We start from the raw sequence: 22,770 nt of genomic DNA, 5'->3' as shown, positions 1-22,770 counted from the left end.
ATTACTCAAACATTTTTGGTATCTCCTTGCACCCTCAGATTACAGGCTGCCGAGAGTGCAACTGCAGTTAGGTACTTGGAGGCTACTCAGGGCAAAAGTCTCCATTACAGGCCGGGCTGGTAGCATCACCTATCATTAAGGCTGGCTAACGCTTCCCACTATAAATCCTGTTTTCAGCCATTTGTAACTCTGAGGAACTACCCAAGCTGATATTTTTTCATGTTATCTTGCATTTGATTTTGGGGTTGTTCCATTTTTGTTAATTTTAGCCACATCAATCCAACCTAAGAAAGAAGTGGGAGGAATATTTTGCCTTGTTTATAACTAAAATACAAGAATAGCAACAACAAAAAAAAACTCTGAAGCACCATATCCATGGAGAAAAGACTTCATATCTAACAGTTATCTTCATTTCTGAGATCTATATTTTTAGCAACCATACTAAAAAGCCATCAAAATCCAACTAAAGTTATAACAAAAATCTGGAAAACTAGAGTGCTCACGTTTTAAGAACACATCTAAATTTGCTAGCAAAGCCATACAGGACAGTCTTTAAAAAAAAAAAAAAAAAAGAAAAAAAAGAAAGAAAGAAAGAAAAAAGAAAAGACTAAAGTAAAGAAAAAAATTTCAATACGTAAAAGCTGATGCAAAGGAAGGAATGGATCTTTTCTTCATATTTATCACAGAAAGAACAAATGGTTGCAAATAGATTCATGTTAAATATTACAAAAGACTCTGTACTGCACAGAAAGAAAACGACTCAGATTGTTAAGGCAGATAGTGGTATCATAAATCAAGTTACTCAAGACCTCTGTCAAGCATGTTTAGGTGTAGTTGATCTAACATGAAATAGGTATGTCCTTGAGTACTCCTGGAGATACCATTCTAGTCCTATTTTCTATGATTTCATGCTCCAGTCCAGGCTGATCAACAGCTTCACATGAGATACAGTCCAAGCCAGATCCAGGTATGGATTAATGACAGCAGGAAGACTACCTCACTCTTGTACTTGCTACCTTCAGATCTGAAAGGATACTAGAAGAAAAGTAAATTGGCACAAGGAGCCTGAGAGTCAAGAGGACAGACTTAAGTGATTGAGGAAAAAAAATAAAGACTAGACACGTTGACTGCAATAGGAGCAGAAAATGCAAGTCAAATAAAGAACTCAAGGAGTGAGTGGAGAAGTTTAAAAAAAGAAAAGAAAAAGAAAGAAAAAAGATGAGGAGACTGAAGTGAAGACAGAGAAGAGGAGGAGATGTAGAGAAAAAATAAGCAAACCTAATCTGCCGAAAGAAAAATGGAACTAACCAGGCAAAGTAGTAGTGTGTCAAAATAGGATGACACACTGGCTGGAGAGGAGAGGAACACAGACAGGGACAGTAAGAACATGAACTTGGGTAAGACAGACTCCTGAGTGGGGATTATGAGGAGAGAATGAGAGGAAGAAGATGCAAAGGAAAAGGTGCCCCTCACTTCATTCAGTCAGTTGCACTGAGCGTAAGAGAAAAAGCAAGAGAAATCTGAAAGAGCAAGACTAGTATTTATGGGGCTAGGAAGATAGGACTAGAGCCAGGAACACTGGGGAAGAAAAGAATCATGATGGATAACAAAAGTGAGACATGAGAGGTCACATGAATATGGAAAAGAGAAGGGGCAAAAGTGCTTGGTAGTGTACACTCCCAAAGTCCAAAACAGAACCTAGTACTGCCATAACTCACCATTCGTCTGCTACAAGCAAACATGCAAAACTAACCTGCAAACGCTCATCAAGCTAGTCTGCACAAAAAATGACAGCTAATTAAACACTCAGTATAAGCGGCAAAAGTCTGTGAGGGTTTGCCAAGCCAGCTACTGATACCTGCATGGGCCATCATGGTACCACCTACACTGAAAGACACAAATATAGAGAACAAATTAAGGTTTTCTTCACAACTTCAGCTCTGACATTTCCATATTTTAAGTGCTTTGCCCATTTACAACCTTGATACTCTCAGTTCAGTTTGTGAGTAATACTGATCCCTCCTTACCTTGCAAAACTGTCCATTGAGATAATTGAGTAGATATTTAAAACAAAGCACACCATTGAAGTGAACAGGGCCAGCATTTGCTCTATTTTCTTTCATAAATGTAAAGTGCATTTTTTTTTTTTTTTTTGCAAAAGCATTAATCACTTTAGCTTCTATGAACCCTAATAAAACAGCCTATACAACTCTAACCTTCAGTGGTCATAAGGCAACAACTTCTAGTAACCCAGCAAAAACAAATACTATCCTGCAGAGCACAGGATCATAAATAACCATACAGTAACAGATAAAAATACTTTTGGTAGGAAAGTAAGATTTCTCTATTCAGATCCCAGGAAACAGGTCAGACAGAGAAACCTAACTAAATCCTTTTAAATAATATTTGAGACTATACTGAGGCAAATTTACTACTTTCCTAGCACTCAGACCTTTGAGGGATACCCTTTAGTTAATTCTGTGACTTTGCGGGTAGGAGGCAACTACCATGGTTAGGGAACTCATTCTGGAAAAGGACAGGTATCTGTATACATCATCTGCTGAAAACATACCAAAAACTGGAACATCAAGCACTTTCCCTGAAGAAGTCAGTGAGACAAGAACCCAGGCACGTCTAAGAAATATTAGGCTCTCTTCCCACAAGTATTAAACAGAATTTTGTAGTAAAGATATGGTCAGTACTAATTAAATATAATGGATCCGCCATGAATATCTTGCAGGGAAAGAGGTTACTGGTTTTCTTTATGGGCTGCCCTCCTTCTCTCCCTCCAACTTTAATATTGTTTGACAGCTCACCACAGCCATTTGCACTAATCCAGATGCTTCACAAACTAATAGTTCTTAAAGTAAGAATAAAATAGGATTTTTAGTATTAAAATCAGTATTTTTAAAATAGTCAGTATCACAGTGTGCACTGTGGTAAACTTAAGCATTCTCTTTTCTCAGTTCCTAGGTACCAAAGATTGATTACCTAGTTACCTCCAGAAGAAACACATTAGGCAGCAGTGAGATTATTTCTAGGACAGGACTTAAGGAAACGGCACTGCTATATCAAGTTCCCTTCTATATTTCCATCCTGCCTAAGAAGCATGAAATGCAGCTTCTGCCATGCCAGGGCTGCTATGTGAGTGCCTACAGCAATTCACTTCTCCTCCATTACACGTGAAAGTACTCAGGAAAGGTGGCAAAGAGAAAAGGACTTGAAAAAACACTCACTGGGTTCTGGCCAGCCCCACTGATTTTAAAGTCCTTAAGAACAAGCTCTTCTGAAACAGCAGTTAAATTTAAGTATCACAAAAGTTATAGAAACAATCCATAGAGCCACATCAAACAAACATATCCTTACATCAGGGAAAGTGAGCCGGAGATCCATCCTTCAATATCCGGGGGGGATTCTCCTGGAAAAGTGACTGGCCAGGGTTCCTCTCACACAAATCTCTGCTGCTGACATGCTGTCTGCAGCATTAAAACGAAGTCCTGTGACGAACAGTAGAAGGGAAGCAAAAACTAGGGAACACATATAGACACAAAGTCAGGTAATAGGGAAACAAGCACCACTTTGAGAACGGCAAAGAAAGGAAATGAGCACAAGGCCTACGGTCGACAAGAGAACAGTATCTTTCAGACAGCTCATGCAAGTTTGCAAGAGTAACAACAAACCAAAGAGCAAACAGCAAGGACCCTCAGTCCAAAAGGAAACGGAGACGCAATCACTGAAGCAAGGGAAGAGGACAGTGGAACAGCGCTAGCTCCTGCAAGAAGTTAGGGAGTAAAAAGAGGAGGGCCTCTCACAGCACAGGAAAAGCTGGGGGGGTGGGTTTGTTTGTTTGATTGATTTTTTGGCATGCCCCCCCCCCATTTTTTTTAAAGAGGGTTGGGGGTGCACACACCCTGCGGCATTCAGCTATCCTAAAGGCGGATGTATCCTGAAGCAGACATAAGGGGATAGGAGGGGGGCAGGCGGTCCTGGGACTCGGTCTTCCTTGCAGGCAGTTCAAACAAAGGAGGACGGGCTCCTATAATAGGTTGCATTGTACATTTTTAGCCAGCGCAAGGTGGCTGTGGTGACTGGGCTCCCCATCTCTTGCTCTCCTCCCCCACCAAACAGACACCCGCACACACACCCCGCACGACCCAAACACAGAGCGCAGACAAAGATCCGCTCCGTCTCATCGTCACTGTACCAGTAGGTAGAGAAAGATAGGGAGAGAAAATGAGGCAGAGGAAAGAAAAGGAGACAGAGAGGCCTTTAATGAGTCAGCCGCTGCTCTGATTTAAATAAGATCTCCATTTAAGGAGCTCTCCATTTGCTTAAAAAAAAAAAAAAAATCACTGACTGAGTGAGCAACTTTTGGCTGCACAAGGTTGCCTCACAGCTATGGAGAGGGCCTGGCAGGGAAAGGGTTATGGAAGGGGGAAGGGAAAGAGAAGAAAATCTCTGGAAAAAATGAGGCTGCTTGCTGGTTCATTTTAACAAGGACATAAATTAGTCTCAAAGCCACAAACGCCATCACCTCCCCGAGCCCTGGGCAGAGCGTAGCAAGTCAAACACGTGCCAAGATAAACGATGCTGGCTGGAGCCTCCGAGGGGTGCTGGGGGGGACGAGAGGGGGCATGCTGGCAGGCAGGGCAGCAGAGACGCTTCAAATGGTGCCACAAAATGGAGATCAGTGATCCTACAACTGCACAAAAGGGGACCTTCAGATGCTCTTGCGTATACCCACATCAAAAGACAGAAAACCAAGACAGAGAAAGAGGGAAAAGGGGGTGCCGCAGTTTGAAAACAGCATCTCCTCGATCTGGCTTTAATTACCGCAAGCCGCCCTTCCTCCTCCTCCTCTTCCCATCTTGGAAGAAGGCCCGAGAGCAGGCAGCAGCCCAGGTGAAAGGCTCCATCCCCAGCAGCAGGGAGGGGAGCAGACAATGGCGGGGTGATTCATTACAAAGGCACAGGCATACATACATGCACGCATACGCGCGCGCGCACACACGCACACGCGCTCCAGCGCTGCCGGTCGCCACATGGGCTGGCGGGACTCCTTAAGGAGGCGGCAGCAGCTCCCTTCCCACTCTCCGAGATGCTCGACACCTTCCCCCTCTCCCAGCCCTGATGGGAAACAGATTTGGAGGAAAACGCCAGCAAGGCACTGGGCTGTCCAAGAAAGGGAGGGCTTTGTGCTGCACACAAGCCAGCAATCTCACCACGCACCGCACAGAGAAAAAGCCTTTTAACATATAATTCCCATCCACCCAAGACTTTCCCTTTCATCTGCAATTAGCACATGATGTACTGGGCCTCGTTTAACACTCATTTTCACTGATTTAGGATTAAGGGGATCAGATCAGGGTACTTTCTGTTAATGAATCCGAGCTCCAACTCTCATTAGTAATTTTGGTTTCCTATTTTTGAAGCACATTTCTACCTAACAGTTCCCCTTTTCTCCCTATCACTATTTCTAGCTTCCCTCCCACCCCTGCTCACATTTATTTTGTTTCTACCAGTGCCTCATGCATGTATGAAAGCTGCTCTCCCACTTTTCTAAGGAAAATGGGGGAGGCCTGCTCCCTAAAACACAGCAAAACGCAGACAAAGCAGATAATGTTGTCTGGAATATGAATCAAGAAGAACAAGAAACTATCCACAGCAGCGCTGTACTCACTCAGTGGCAATTACCAGCTTAAGGTATCAGGAATATTGACTTTTCATACCCAAAAAGCCCCATGAAGTAAGTTCACAGGTTCTAAACAAGGACACTCCACCACCTCAAACAGCACTGCAGAATTAGAATAATGAGGATACTGTTCTGCACATGCCATATTACTTTAGACCCTACACTCAGGCAAACCTGCAGTATAGTACTGTTAAAAGACTAGACTAGCAACCCAAATGCTTCCCCTACAAAAAACAGCACTATGCTACAGTGGAACTCACCTTTGCTATGCTCCTTAATTCCGAAAAAATGCGTATCAGTCATTCCTCCCCTAACCTGAGCTCCTCTCCCTTTCTGATTATTTTAATATGCATCTTCTTCAACACCAGCATGTAAATACGCAATGCAAATCCAAAAGACATATCCTAGATGGCACATACTCTTAAGGCAGTCACAATTCAAGGTCAAGCAAAACTAAGAATTCATGGGCTTGATGTCTTCGTTCCCATGTCTGTAAATTAACACTTTCTGAGGAAGACAGACCTCCCTGAAGTATACTAGGATATCCCAGATCTTTCAGTAAGTTTACTTGTTTAACAAAGTGTTCCACCAGAATCCCATTCCCAAGCTCTGCGTACCTCCAAAACCAACCATGCTTCAGGGTTCCTGGTCCTATGCATGCACAAACTACATACACTTGTGTACTGGAGTCACAGGCACCTTTCTGCGCCACACAGACATAGACTACATACAGAATTGTTGTGCATGTAACACAGAACGCATCACACACAAAGATAGGCATAGCAGCTCTGAAATGACCACACACCAATCTGCAGCTCATGGACATACACCTCCATCTAACCGGGCACATTTCTGAGCACGCAGCGAAACACAAATGGACTATTGACTGCAAAGACACCGTTTTCAGGATCATTCACTAAACTAAATATAGCTACAGAGAGCCTCAGGAGATATCTGCAAACCTCTTCTGTCTCAAAACAGAAAGCCTTGGTCCAGATAAAAAGGAATTGGTAATGAAAGGGACTAAATAGCAAAACACAAGGTGGGGCTAAGAAGCCTGGGAAGATACCTCAGAGTGGACAGAGACCTATTTTCCAGCCACTAAAAATCAAGGCGAGATGAGACACAAAAAAGGGTCAAAGAGGGTATCACTTCTTGCAGCAGATTCATTCAGAGCCAAGCGTTGGTGAAAGCACTGCCCCTTGCAGTGGGACACGCAGAATCTCAGCAACCGCTAACAAACAAGGATTCAGTGAGGGATAAAGAAAGCCAAGAACACAGTATGCATATATCCTTAAAAATTGCAACGCTCTACAGAAGAAACAGCACTTATGAAACCCAAATCTGACGAAAAGTTCCTTCAGATGGTCTTTCCCTCCACCTCCTTTGGGAATATCCCCCAAAGGTTTCCAGCTCCGCAAGGCACTGCAGGGCATTATATAATGCCTAACTCTAAAGGATTCCAGGTCTGTGATGCCGCCTTCCTCCTCCTCCTTTTGCCTCCCTCCCTCCCAGTGGCGACTTGCCGATTCCAAGCCAAAAAAAATCCAAAATACATGTAAGAGCCTTAAAAGGCGAGCACTGTCCGATAAAATCCCCTTGCCAGGCGGGAGAAACGTAATGCCCTGGAAGCTGGGTAAGCTCCCCTAGAAATGTCAGCCGCCCTTAACGTGGCCACTTTCCCTCCAGGAAAACACGAGCAACCCCGCTCCCCTGCCCACATCTCTCTAAAAGGGCTCCCCAGCCCGAATGGTTTCCACGGCGGCCAGAAGAAGAAATGGTGGGAAGACGTTTACCTTTGTGCTTGCCCAGGAACGGTCATTCAAATGCGGATTTAGCCTAACTTGGGAGAAGACGCACACAAGCCCCTCACGCACCGCTTTCTCCCTAGAGGGCACTAAAAGGCTGCATCAGCTGCCCAGAGGCGTGGGACTCGAGACGGCCCCCCCCCCCCCCCCAAAATACCTGAGTGACCCCATGCGTGGGGGTCCCCGTGGGGAGGGGCCCAGCCCGCCGGCCACGCAGAGCCTCCCGGCTCGCCGAGCCCCCCTCCCTTTGCCCCCGGCCGCCGCGGGGAGGGCAGCGCGCTTCCCGGCCCGAGGCGGCGCGGGAGATGGGCAGCGGGAGGCCGGCTGCGACGGGCACCCGCCGGGGGCAGCCCCGCGCCCCGCCGCCGCGACAAAGCCGGGGCGGGCAGCCCCAGGCGCCGCCGCCGGCCCGCCAGCCGGGCCCGCCCGCCAGCCTTACCTGAGTTACCATTTTCTTTTTCTCCATAAACCAAAATGGGCGAGCGCGGCCGCAGGGAGAAAACCCCGTCGAGGCGGACGGCGGTGGAGCCCCGGCCGGCGGCGGTCTGCCCTGCGCGCTGCCCTCTGCCTCGCCGACGAGGCGCGGAGGTCCCCCCCGGAGCCCTTTTTCCTCCCTTTCTTCTTCTCGTGTTCCTCCCTTTCTTCCCCCTTCCTCTCCGCCGCCTCTCCCCCCGCCACCCCCCCCCCCCCCCAGCTCAGCCAGATGGCTGCTGCAAGCGCCGCCCCAAATGCCGAAGGTAATTAATGCGAGCCGGGCCCGCCCCCGCCCCGCCCGGCTCGGCTCGGCTCGGCGCGGCGGCCCCGCGGGCAGCGGCCGCCGCCGGCAGCGCGCCCCGGACAGCGCTTCCCCTTCTTGCCTCCTCGCCCCGCTGCCCACGCCGGGACCCCCGGCAAGAGAGGGGCGCGGCGGAGGCAGCACGAAGGCACGGCAGGGCTGGAGACAAAAGCGCCGCGGTGGACAACCTTAGCTGGCTGCTCCCCCACCCTAGATGTGCCCCGACAGAAATTGCAGCACTGCCTGTACTTGATCTGCACCTACCATTTCAAATGGCTCCAATTTAGCTCCACGACTTCCCCGGGCAGAACCTCACGAGGCGAAAGAGAGCATCTCTGAGCAGGAGGATGCTTGTGAGATAGCTGTCAATTTTACACAGACCTCCCTTCTGCCACAAAGGGGAGAACAAGTGGGTTACACAGTACTTTTTGATGAACCGGAAGCAGTATCGATGCCAGGATCGGCATTTCTTTCATAATAAAATTTGGAGATCACTGGGCTCCTTCCAAGCTTTCTTTTTTTTTTCCCCCTTTTTATCTTCAGTAAATATCTGGCCCTTACTACCTTAACACCTGAGCACATCACAGTTGGCAATGTTTATTCTCCCAGTGACCCTGCAAAATGGACCGATATTGCTTCCCCATTTTGCAGATGGGATCTGAGTCAGAGATTGATTTTCCCAACATCATACGCACACAAGCCCTTGGGCAGGATCAAGAGCTGAGCAGATCTGCCAATTCCTCAGTTTGACAAGTGGTGAGAGGATGATGCTGTTGCCCCAGTACCAATGGCACTAAGATAAAATCAGCTAAGGGAAGAAACTCCTCAGATGTCTCTCTTCTTGACACCTGGTACTCAAGAGACCTCACTGTCTTTTGCAGCAAAAAAGTCAAATTACAGTGCAGTAACACCTTTTATCCCCATGTGCTCCTCTTCACATCAATATGCCCAGTTATCAATTTATATTCAGAAGAATATCTAGCTTAGAACTGCAAACTGACCTCTGGCTTCCCTTCCTCCTCCACTTGCTCAGCAGGACAGTGAGAGCACTCATCACAACCCAGTCAGCTCCTCTAGCTAGTAAAGAGCCTACTACCAAGACATGGGCAGACCATTATGTCCCAACAGCACGGGGATGCAAAGAACCAAGTGCCAGATGCCCTACTCCAACAAAACAGTGAGCTGTGTGGTCCTCTGGGAAGAGGCCAGACTCCACAGCTGTAGAACTACCAAGCCCACGAGTCTCTGAGTCAGAGTCCATATTACTAACTCGCTTGTGATATTTCAGGTTTACAGACAATACTGCAAAACCAGGGAAAGTATTACATTTTTCTTCCCTATAAAAACTCCAAGATTCTGGAGCACAATCCTGGGTCAAGTATAAATTCCATTTCAAAAGCAGCAAAAAAAGTGACCTTCTTATACCTTCAACACAACAAAGTACCAGATTTCATCCACATACTTCTCATCTCACCAGACTTCTGCAAATCTCTTAACACACTCCTTTTAATTAAATGGTTGCATTTGCCCAGGATCTGCTGTGCCACGGGAATACTATTTCTCATCTCAGGTCTAGGGCTATAGCAAAAAACCCTAGGACAGAGAAGGGCACGTTACTATGGTAGCACAGGAATATGGGAGTACTATGGATCTCCCACCTCCATTCACCAGGAAAATATCATTTTCTAGTCTGTTCTGGCCTTCATCTTAGGAACCACTAGACATATTTGCTATCAAAAAGAAGTCTCCAAGGGAAAAGGCAAATGTGTAAGCATCCCATTCTAAGATGTACAATGAGCTCTCATGTGCACCACCTCCCACTACTTGGTTGGTTTAACTCTTACTCATGTGCTAGAAGCCCAGGAATTCCCTTGAACGTGATCTGCTACTGATCTCTCTCTTTCATCTACATTTCTCATTTTCTATAGAAAGCCTCTCCTCCCTTGTGCTTGGAATATATTGATCTTTGCTCCCAACTGGCAAAAAAATATCTCCAGTTTCCAGCGGCAGTGCTAGGGCAATACAAAATGCAGGCCTTTAGGAGCTCTGATCACCACAAAATCATCTGAAATGAACATCTAATATAAACTTTTTAAATCATCAAAAATACTACCAAGATCAGACTTGATGACACTTGAGGTCTGTCTTCTCTTGCACTCTTCTGAGGCTAAAGAAACATCATATACACAATGAACAAAACTGATGAAATTAACTGGCTAATATTTCATCTTTCCCATTGAGGACTGGGGTTCACATACTGTCTCCTGGTCAAGTGAAGTAAATTTGACAGGCCTTCACTTCTCATAAGTGCAAATCATGGAACAACTACACAATTTACCATCATTTGCTACCTTCTATTTAAGGAAAAACAAAGACTCAAATTGCAGTGCATACTGCTGAAAAAGAACAAAGAAGTACAAGTAAAGCTGAACATTGGAAGCCTGAATATCTTACAGCTCAGAGCCATGAGATCATCACTTCCTACTTACTGCATTTATTCAAAATTCAAAAAGCAACATATTCAGAACAGATCTAGATGCCAATACTTATGAATTCTCATGATTTTGTGAGTATCACAGGCACATATGCACTGAAACTTCATTGTCGTGCTTTAGAAGTAGCATTCTGAAATAATTGTGGGCAAATTTAGTCCCTCTGCGGGGTCAGGACACACTATTATCCTTACCAAGATGGGCATCACATCTGAGTACTTCTGCCCCACATTTATATTCTATGTTCTCCATGATGTACACGATGGTTTTTTGTTAGTTCATATCATTCAAATCCTAACGGAAAAAATCCGGAGAACGGCATTTAAACAGAAGGTACAGGGGCAAGGCCACAAAAAAAAAAAAAAAAAAAAAAAAAATCACACTGGTGAGATTACAAAGAACTAACCTTTACTTCGACTTAGTGGTCTATATTTAAACTAATCAAATTATTTGCAAGTGTAACAGTGCCAGAAGACTGGTAAACCTGGAAAGAGTAGAGAAAGCCACAAATACTCTGCTTCAAACAAGTTCCATGGTTTGCTTTCCCTTTTCTTTTGCTGTAATTCCCCTTCGCTGCTAGGTTGGAAAGAAAGCATAGCCTTTGATTTTAACATCCCATTACCTGCATTTCTGTGCTGGATCAAGTTTAGATGGAACAAACCTGCCAGCTGGATCAAGGCCAGGAAAAAAAAAAAAAAAAAAAAAAAAAAAAGTTTCAAGTGCAAAGAACCAGTTTATCAGGAGCAAATCTTAACAACCTAGAGACACACTTCTGGTGGTGGATTCTATTCATGTACGTAATAAAAAACCTGGTACAAAGTAACCTAACAAAATACTCCTTAGTGGCTATCTGAAGTATCTAGGTGTAGATAATCTTCAACTGTTTGTCTATGTTTCACATTTTCTGGACGAATTTGGTGCTCGTGAGAGCAAGGAATGCTGACACTGAATAGCCAAGGACTGTGCAGAGAACATCATCTTTCATTTGGCTCTGAAAGTATTCGAGCCTGACCCACAGCCTCTGACTTCTCTAACACTCCACACAACGGGCCAGGAAAACTCCAGTGTACTCCAAATATAGTCCCCTCCCCCATCAGGGCTGTAACATATGCCATACCATGAGCAAAGCACCACTCAAGCCCACCAATTCTTATCATCCTACAGATTCTTATTCAATCTTCAAAAACAAAAGGGTGATGAACGAGATTTTGTCAGAGGTTGGGCTGCTTGTTTCAGAGGAGGGAGGAGGGAAATAGGTGAGGAGCCGCTCCTGACGGCTTGCCACCCCTGCGAAATGGACTGCAGTCACACTTCCAAGTCACATGCCCCTGGACAATGCAGTAAGACACTCAAAAACAGACTACTTTGCAGAGCACAGCAATTCTGTCAAATCAAAATTCGGGGGGTGGGGGGGATTGAAAAAAAAAAAAAAAGAAAAAAAAAAGAGGCCAAAAAATGCAAAACACACACACAAGTCTCAAACACCACAATCCTCAGAGTTAAGGTGTCAAACAGTACCACTCGCATGCACAGAGCATCCAAGCCCTCTGCAGAGCCTCTGGGAAGCCGAGGCCTGGTACACACCAAGCCAAAGAGCCGAGCATGGAAGCAGTGTCCTTCTACAAAACAGCACATAAGCTCAAGTTTATTTGAAGAACATACAGAGCAAATAACAAGACTCTAAAGTTGCAAGTCTCCTTTTGCTTACCTGGACAACTGGGTATTGATAATCCATACAATACACACCATACATAGCCAAAGATCCTCCAGATAAAGGCCAACTAGACACAGAACTGGAAGCTTCAAATCTGAATCTCCGTCTTTCAGCTTTGTGGGAAGGACTCTGGCAGCCCTGCGCAGTGCTTGGCTCAGGCCTCTGGGGCCACTCAGGTTGACACTAGCTCAGCTGAAAATAAAAAGGAGCTGCCTGGCTCAGCTCAGATCAACCCCTCTCTTCTGGGATCCAGCAAGGCAAAGCTCAACCGTACACAGCCGAGGTTCCTAAAATTAGAAATCCCGTACTGAAAACGGCACTGGAAGCCTCAACTGAGAAGCGTCCTGCAAGTCCCAAGAAGCAAACAGAATGACTGCCAGGGAAGAGGGGAACACAGGATCTTCGCAGCAGCACACAGAGATGGTAGGAAGCAAACAGCATTTAGGATCTGAAAAGAGCATATGTTCTGGGCTCTAGGTGCGTCAGAGGGAACACTCCCAATCCAGGACAGCAAAAAACATATGGGACCGTTCCTCCCCCACCCCCATATCCTTCTTACTGTCCTAGGCAGGGACAGGTGCTGGGATTAGCATAGTAAAACCCTTTGGTGTTGCAGAGGGGAGGGAGAGGAGAGAAGCCACATTGAGATCTTGCGCTGAAGGGATCTCTTTCATGACAGAATATGTGCCCGTATCGTTTAACACCTCTCCCTCCCTCCGCATTTAACTCGGGCAGAGACAGCTGCCGGAACCAGCACTGGCGGGGGGAGCAGGGCCAAGGGAAGGGGGCCCCGGCAGCGAGGCAACACGAACCCGCCCAGAGGCCTTGAGAGAGCAGGTTGCCTGCTCTCAGCTGTTCCAGTCAAACTCGGGAGGATTAACGCTGTCACGGGGGAACGGCGAACGCTGGCGAAAAGGGGGCTAGGCTCGGGAAAGCCAGTTGTTCTTCCCGTTTTAGGAAGCCCCCCTCGCACCTTTGCGAACGCACCCGCGAATTCCTGGGGAGGAATTCTGGGTCCGTAACCGACGGGGACAGATGCTGAGTTACTCTGACAAAAACCAGCAGGTTCAGACGTCCCGGCCGGGACCCACATGCCAAACATGTTATCTGTAACCTGAGAGCCCACTGGTGATTCTTAGAAGACATAACATGGCCCAGGGTGGGGGCAGTGGGGAGAGACCTCCCATAGCAAATCGCATAAAACTTCATCCCTTGCTACTCCAAACCACATCAGGCTGATGCCGGTCCAAATCCAGTCTCTCAAACAGTTAACATCCCAAAACTACAAACAATTTTAACACACCCTTTTAGCACATAAAACATCATCTTCAGAGGGACAGCAGTGGTACAACCCCTCCCTTTGGAGTTTCAAAAATGAGAACATTACAGTGATCAAAACCAAGAATGGCTAACCAAATTCCCCCCACTGTTTTAAATGCATACAGGTTTCTTTTGTTTTGTTTTTTAAACATTTCTGATCTTTAACTTCTATGCAGTGCTGCTGTGCACCATTAAATAGCTAACTCAGTCTAGCTCTGGCACAGCTACCTCGCTGTGGTTACTGAAGCAATTTCTGCATTACAGATGTTCACAGGTAACGAACAGTTCAGTCAAGAAGGCTGTTTTTTTTTTTTTTTGGGGGGGGGGTGTTCGCCCTCCCCATTTCTCTTTTCTCTCTATTGGTTTCTTCTGGTACCTTCATCTTCCCTTAAACATCAAAAAAAATGAAGCTACGAGCTTCATATTTGACATACAAACAAATTCCTCTCTCCCAGAAAGAGTTAACTTTAAGGAAATCACTTGGGTTTTTTTTCTAACAGGTTAAATATGTGATTCATTTATCTAGCACAAATTACACATATAGCACTTCATAATCTAGGCAAAGGGTGCCTCATCGACAGCCCTCTGACCTATCTAGCGTGGCAGGAAGTTCTTGGCTCGTCTTGTGCTTCTGACTGCCCTTTCTTTCTGAGATTCCTCAGAAAAGGACAGCTAGGAGCTGGATGAGGAGTTGCAGCAGCTGCCACCCTCTCTCATCATCCTTCTGAGCGCCACAGGGTCACTTCTTCCGTATAAAAGGAACATAGCCACTTTGGGGAGCGGATGAGGATGACATCTTCCTACTTCTAAGAAAATGTTTCTACAGCCATTGTTTCTGTGTGAAGATTTGCACAGATGACAAAGAAATTAGTTGTCCATAAAAGGGAAAGTAGCTATGCTTCTAAACCTCTCTGCTGTGGAAGAAGGATGAGACTCCCACAGCAAACTTTCATCTTGTTCTGCCTTTGACCAGTTGATTTCACCCCAGATTCAGACCAGCTTCCTGGAGCTCACAGCAAGCCCCTTCCTCTTCTTCAGAGGATTCTGGGCTTTCTCTCTTCTCTATTCCTGCAAGCCCCACTTTGGGGCTTAGATTATATCCGGTTTCCTCAGATTGGCCAGTCTCTTTCTCTTTTCTTTCTATAACTCCACGCGCAGTAGGTGCCCGTCCTCCATTCTTCCGCAGAGCTCGTTATTATGCACTCTGGCAATTTAGTATCTCCAAGAACATCTGTTTATAAAAAGGCATTAATTTATGAAAATCTAAAGTCTTTTCCACAACTCCTTTTTGTTTCTCTATAATACCGCCCTAGGTTTTAAAACCAAATTTATAATTACGTTAAAAACCCTGTGTTCATTTCACAATCAAGTTTTTGTCATTTTCAATGAGGCCCCAGGGGAATAAAACATTTTCTAATGCTAGTGCACTTACCTTACTATCTATAAATAACTGTCAGATGGACAAAACAAATCAAGGAGGGGGAGTAAAGAATATCACCTAACCTCCTGCGTTCTTTTCACTATAGGAAATAGATCCAGATAGAACTGCAACGCTTAAAAATTTTGATGCAGATTTAAGCACTTTGCCTTACCAGCATTAAGATACTTAGGTGGTGCTTCAGTAGCAAAGCATCATGCCTCCTGACTCCCACAGAAAATTAAATTACAAAAATTATTTTTAAACTTGCGTGTGCAAAGATGCTAGATACAGCAAGACTAAACGTACCTTATTGGCCAGTCATAAACTACAGATTTTTCTTGCAGTGAAAATTCACTGCTTAGGGCCGTCTATAATGGCTGGTTTATTACTGACTCTCAACAAATATTAGCCAAATATAATAAAACTATTGAGTGTAACCTTCTTAAGAGATAAAGGCCCAACTATATTACCATACAACCTGCTATGCACATGTTTCCAGAAACACAAGTTAGGTAACTGTTACAAAACTATAGCCCTTGTTCCTGCAAATGCATATACATACAAATAACTTAAAAATACAGAAATACTAAGATTGGAAAAGACCTCCTGAAACACAAAATTATTTATCATCGTACAATATCACCTAATCTTTTCATTAAAATTATCAAGCTACATCTTAGAAATAGGTCTTATGTCTACACTATCCAAGCTGAAAGCCTGTTCAGAACATCGCTCCCCAGAAGTAGGAATTTGTGTTTGTTTCCAGCTTAACACTATTCCTGAGCAATTTTTGCTTGTTCTTTGTTCTTGTGCCAGTACTGTCCTCTAGGTTAAACATATTTTCTCTCTCTCTTTCAATTAACCTCCCTGATGTATGCCCCTCTCTGTCCCTCCAAACAAGCAGCTGTTCAAGTCTTTCCTCACATGGCACGTTTTCTATTCCCCAGCCTCTCTAGAAGCCCATCTTTGCACCTGACCTAGCCTGTGGTCATCTTAAAATAAATAAATAAATAAATAAATAAATAAATAAATCATTACCCTAAAACACATGGTTAGCTCCTAATCTCTTTCACAATTCCAGCACAAAACTGCATCTTCTCTAGTATCAGTTAGTACTTTTCCTACAGCAACATCTCAGATGCTGTAGGATCAGCACTACAATAAAATATGTCATTCAGTTAAGAAAAATGCTTTTAATGCAGGAAAAAAAGCTCTTAAAAACAGATAGCACCCTAATCTGACTCAAGCCTATTCTGTTGCCTTTTATCCTATTTTTCGTTTATGTCCAAGACTTCAATTACTATTTTGTCCTCAGATTTTGCATATAATTGATGTGTGACCTATGAGTCTGTTTGCCCAGATCACCCCATCATCATCAAAGATATGACACTTCTGTTCTCTATTGAGTGATATCATATGTTTAGAGCTCAAAAATTTGTATCAGATCTGCAACTTCATGAGCCAGTTCTTTCAGATTTCAGGAACAGATATTACCATTCCCTAGTCAACCTCACTCCTCCAACCCAGCCTGCATATTCTGTGCTCTTTGAATATTCTTCCATTTCTAACACGATAATTTCTGCAGCAGTCTCAGGCCCGTTACTCATCCTGTTTTTTCTCCCATGATCAACCCTATCCTCAGCAAAAACAAATCATTTGTTCAATTTTGTTGAACAATTTTGTCAAAATCTGTCACAACTACAATAGCCTTATTAACTATCCCATCCCCAACACAAAGTGGCCCCAATTCTTCCATTCTTCTTTCTTCATATATTCCAGCAAACTGTTACCTGTTTCTTAGTAACATTTGCAAGGTTTAACTCTGTCTGATTTTTGGCAACTCTCACTTTAACCCTCACATTCCCTGACCTTGAAAACAGCAGTGTCTGCTGACTGGTCCTTTTTCCATCCCTTGTAAATTCTCTTTTCCACCTAATAGCCTTTATGAGATACTTATGCCTTCAGTCAAGTTGAAGATTCTTGTTTCTTTTTATAGGCTTTTCCCCCTTGACTTATACCATCGAGAATCTGCATCCAAAGTACCTTTGACACACCAAAAAACCAAAAACAAAAAAGCAAACAAACAAACAAAAAAAAAAACTCCACATTCAAGTCTCTCAGTTTTCTATCCAGTTGACTTATTTCATCAACTATTTTGCTCCATGTATCAAAGATTGTATCTTTTTAAACAATAAAAAAAAAAAACACTTACTTGCAAACCTGCTTTAGTTAATCTTTCATTTTAATGTAGACTAAATTTGGAGATTTGTTTTAATATAAACAAATTTGGAGACATGGAGAGTTCTAAGCAACTTGTTTTCCTGTAATATTTGCATCATTTACAATATGCTCATTGTGCCAACAACAGGTGATGCTACAGAGAAGAATCCTTTTGACCCTATTATTATTAGCAGCATTTGTTTCACACACTATATCTGAGAAATTAGTCTCTCATAAAAACATTCATCTCTCTAACGGCATTTGAAAAAATATTTCAGAGACTCAAGTTTATATTCAAATCCAGCCCTAAGTGGGCCCAGAACAGACTCCCAATACTTCTTCTAGGACCTCTTTTGCCATTCCTCCTCAGAGCAATTTTGACCCCAAACAGATCCCAGCCTATCACTATTACCCTTTCTACTTCTTCAGCATATACTACCTAGCAGTAATCCCCTATCACTTCTACATATACCTTATCTGAACTATGCATAACCTTGAATACATGTGTTAAAGTCATGATTACTGCTCTTACAGATTGATATTCTTCCTATAATATTCAGTTTCATATCCTGCATCAGTAGTTCTGGTTCCTCTGCTTGTTATTTCTCATGGCAGGAGCCTGAGCAAAAACTGAAATGCTCACGTACTTATTGATCACATAGCTCCCAGCTACTTCCACAAAGAGTGGCACTCCATCTAGCTACTGCTTTTTTAAAAAGAGAAAATAATAAAATTCAGTGTTATATATATCTCCTACCTACCCATTACTTTGCCTAGAGATACTGTTCTACATGCTGCTGTAATGGCATTTACTTATTTTTCCTCTTTCTGTACACTAAGCAAGGCATGGAGATTATACAAGTTTTTCTCCAGCATTCTCAAAAAATAGTATTTCACTTCACATGCACCACTCTTTGATGTCTGCAGATCGGGGAGCATTTTTGAAAAATGCAAGACCACAGCCCTGGGCTTTGCTTTGCCTGCTGTCTTCAGACTGATTATAGAAAGCGTGCTAAGTCACAATTACAAGTACAGTTATAAGAACATAAGTTAGCTATATTCTCTTCACGCTTGAAGTACATCCATGATAGTTGCAGGCATTTTTCATGTAGGTTTAAATAAAAAATTGCTAATAATTGTGATACTGTGGGGTCACAGCAATACAGCATGGAGTCTGAGGTATTTCCATGCTGCACAGTTGTTACACCACATTGATCTTTACTAAGGAAATTACACCAACAGATTCATTTTATAAACTGAATTTGTAAAATCTTTAGTATAATTCTCTGTTCTCCAAACAAATTAACCCAAGCCTTATCTAGTTACTATCACTAAAGAGCTCTTACCTCCGTTGATTCTAACTCTTCATCGCTAGAAGCCTGGCTGATGCTCTTCCTCTCACCCACCAAAAATGGCATCTTTAACAATTAGCCAATCACTACATCTGCTAAACTGGGTCATCAGGGACCTGATGAGCAGCTCACAATATGTCTCTGCTTTTTAAAGACTGATGTAAATGTAGGAAACAAGCCAGCAAGCAAGGATGCATTTTCTGGCTGGGTATGTACCAATTTCCATAGCAGCTAAATAGATCAAGCAGCTCAGCCAGTTCCTACCAGTGTTAGACAAACAGCACATGGTACCAAGATTTCATTTGAAGAGCTGCAGAGTTTCTCATTTTGCACCAATGCAAGCCCTGTATCCTGAGCATGAAGGTGGCCTCTGCTCACTCCAAGAGGTGACTTTGAAAATTTATCCTGGATAGTCATCACTCTTATACAGGGCCACATTTTCTGGGCTACAAGATTTTTATTTATTTTTTTTTTAATCAGTGTGAATAGGTACAATTTCTGCAAAATGCTGCATGGATTTTTTTCTTCCAATTTTATTTTTTAAAATGTGAATGAAGACTTTTGAATTTTAATAGAGCCAAAAACCTGAAAAATTACATATAGTCTACCTGTTATTTTGACCCTGAAATCATTACATATTCAAAGGGGGAGGATACAAAATGTAGGCATATACACAGGAAAGCTCAGTGTTGCAAAATGGTAAACACAAGCAAAGACAATGACAAATAGGTGAATGCAAAAGATATTTTTGCTCACATGAAAGCTTTACATAGGTGTCCCAATCTCATGAGTAAAAAGGCCTGGTGTTTCAGGACAGTGAAAAACTCTGCACCAAACCACCACATTCTATGCACAGTAAGTGAAACATGTTAAGCATGCAAACACTCAAGATCAGGAATGAGATGCATCAAGCAGAAATGGAACCATCAGCTGGAGGAACTAGCAGGTTGGGGGTGGGAGGAATGAGAAGCAGCAGCAGAAGCAAGCAAGAGTGTATTGCATTAGTGTACAAGGACATCACAGGCAAGAATTTGAATGTAAAGCCAGTCAGTAAAACCATAAGAATCATTACTTGCCTCAACCTGGTCTGATTAGTCAGTGCTAACGATTCCTCACATTCGCTAGGGTTAATGTTTCTAAAATACATTACCACAAGTGAAATTACCGAAAATACACTATGAACCCAGAGAAATAAAATCTCACTGGCAATAGGGCTAGGACGCCCCAAGCTGGAGAAAGCGACAAAGATCAAGTTACACGTAGCAGAAAAGACGGCTCCATCTCATTCACTGCCTCTGCCAAGGAAAAAAAATATATATATATATATATCAGGCAGACAATAGGATCCCAGTCATTACCTATTCCAGCTTTCATGGATACGACTCAAGGTTTTGAGAAAATTTAAATGAGAAAAATACTGAAGACATTATTTAATAAAACGGCAGCTCTGAAATAGTTCCTGCTCATTTCCCTTCTCCTCAACATGCTGGAGATTTCCCTATTCAATCTCCTTCTGCCACGTATCCTCCATTTGCAACCTCTACTCTCCTAATAATACCAGCTCTTAATATCTACTCCTAGTTTTTAATCTAATCAAAATTCCACCTTCCCTATAACCTTAAACAGCAGATATTCAAAAGAACAAAGACAGGAAAAATATTTAAAGAAAACTGGAATCCAGACAAATGTCACTAGCACTGATTGAAGAACTAGCAATGCCCAGTTGCAAACCATCTGTACACATCTGCATAAAAAGTAGCACAGTCAATGTAAGCCACCAACCTTCCCTAAATTTTCTGCACCACTGAACAGTCTCAGTGGGCCTTTATGGACGCACTAAATAACAGCTTCCCTCAGCTGGAAACAACTTGCTACTGTCATCTCCAAAGTAAAGTGATGCCCTCAGCCCGTGACAAATACTGAGCTCAAGTCTTCCCAGCACAGCTGTGGCAGCCTCACAGCCAAGTCAGGACTGACACCCTTGGGAACACTCTTCTAACAGCAAAGAAGCGATGAGGCAGCTTTGGGGGTTAATGAGAGTGAAGAAGCTTCCGAGATGCATTAAATGTTACTGTCACCTACCTCTGTAAATCATCTGTGGAATCACTCAGAGTCATCCTCATTTCTGCCACGATATGAGGAAGAGAGAAAGAGAGAGGGGGGAAAAAAGCAAAAGAAAGGCACAAATTCTGTTCATATAACCAGCTGAGTGTCTTTCTGCAAGCCACAGCTTGGGTACACATGGGTCAGACAACTCAGGAGATTTCAGTGTCTTAGAATGCAAAGAAACAACTACTGGACAGATTCAGGTCAAGGCATAGGGGACAGGAAAGACAGGCATTTACTCACAAGTGATGCAGTTCAGCTGTATCTGCCTCTTCTACTCTAAACACTCCCAAACTAAGCTGTGGAGTCCTGAAACTGATCTAATATGGCTTAACAGCTAGGCAACACACACTTAAACTATGGTCATAAGATACCTGCATCCTGTTACTGTCTTCCGTTCTTCACTGCATCATCTGCACTTAGCTATTAAATATTAATGGTTTGTCTAGACTGGAAAACTAGTACAGTTTTAAAACACAGTTACTAAAACAAAGCATAATTATTTTAAATTCTGGCTTGTTTGTTTCTTTCTTAAGCATCACTTCTTTTCAAAGCCTGAACAAACTCTGCTTTAGAGAAGGACATGGTAAACAGAGGCAGAGAGAGGATACCACCCGTGCCTGCTGAAGCAGTACACCACAAGAGCTTAGGGTATTGGAAACCATTTTTGTTTTGTAGAGCTTTCTTGTAGCCATCCTGTAGAACAGGAGCATTGGCAAATTTCAGAAACCTAGAGACTAAAACAGAACTTGTGAAAAAGCCTGGGCCTTCCTCCACCAGAAATCAAGCTCTCTAAATATCCAATCTATACAGCCAAGGTCGTCAATAGAGACAAAGACTCTGGGAGAAATTGCAGGAGAGCAAAGTCTCATGACCCTGGAGTTCGATCTGTGCAGGCAGAGTCTTCCTGAAGTTAGCAGAATCCCAAACAAGAACAAATCCTGCCCAGACAGCTTCAGCTGCCTGACTAGGACCCAGAGTCAATTTGGGTAAAACTCAGATTACCTAAAGTCTGTCTCTGAAAGTATTATGAGGAATGTAAGGCAACACTGAACACTCATCTGAAGTTTGTGAAGTCTTATCTGAAGGATGTGTTTCCAGAATTTATGGCTTTATCCATCACAGTAGTTAATGAGCTACCTCCTAAGAAAGCAGCTTTAACAAAATTCTAACTTACAAAACTGTATTAGTACAGCAGCCTGGGTATGCTAGCAGCATATGTAACATGCAACTTCAGTATTCACTCTTACCGCAACTCAACTCTTAATACACTCCACAAAGCAGTTTTTAATTATGCTATCATGAGAAAACACCAGTACATCTGAGCATGACACGTGAAAACCTGAAAAGGAGCTTCTAAAACCAGATAGGCTCCATCTATTACAAGAGTCACAATATCAAGAGGGAAAAAAAAAAAAAAAAAAAAAAAAAAAAAAAACACACTTACACAGATTTTCCAGAAAAAAAAATTCCATGTGTTGGCCTGGGACTCTTTTCAAGGAGAATTCTGAGTGCTTGGCATTAGTCCAGGAAAAAAATAAGCACACTTTTGGGCTAAGCCATTTGGCAAAGAAGGTGATCGTAGCACAGCTTGCTTTAGGGACCACTTGTGTATGCACTGATCTTGGCAATGCTAGATGTCCGTCAAAATGCTTTTTTGCCTGTTACATGAAAAGCAGAAAGGGTTCCAGATACAGCACTCCAACGTCAAAGAATAGAATCAGTTTTCTCTTGATAGCTTAGATATTGCATGACGGCCGCACGGCCTTTCTATATTCTTTGGGGAATAGGGGAGAGAAGAAGGGAGGAATAAACAAAACAAAGGCATTGGAATAGAGCAAAGAAAGCTTTCCTTTGCTATAGAGGCCTGC

The 22,770-nt window shown here is 43.3% G+C and overlaps 1 protein-coding gene across 7 annotated transcripts in view; it reads right to left on the bottom strand.

The window, feature by feature from the left end:
* RBFOX2 (RNA binding fox-1 homolog 2) overlaps window positions 1-22,770 on the bottom strand; it is a 170,413-nt gene that overhangs the window by 72,422 nt on the left and 75,221 nt on the right. The window contains exon 1 of one of the 7 annotated variants that reach the window (XM_062588791.1): window positions 7,940-8,097. The exons of the other annotated variants lie outside the window; for them this stretch is intronic. Coding sequence (XP_062444775.1) covers window positions 7,940-7,966 — 27 coding nt within the window. The 5' untranslated portion in view covers window positions 7,967-8,097. Of the gene's footprint in view, window positions 1-7,939; window positions 8,098-22,770 lie in introns of those variants that run through there. 7 annotated transcript variants of the gene reach the window in all.

The sequence above is a fragment of the Rhea pennata genome, chromosome 1 (assembly GCF_028389875.1).
Source record: "Rhea pennata isolate bPtePen1 chromosome 1, bPtePen1.pri, whole genome shotgun sequence".
NCBI classification, from domain to species: Eukaryota; Metazoa; Chordata; class Aves; order Rheiformes; family Rheidae; genus Rhea; species Rhea pennata.
Note: the sequence above shows the minus strand (reverse complement) of the source record. Positions and strands in the feature narration are given on the sequence as shown.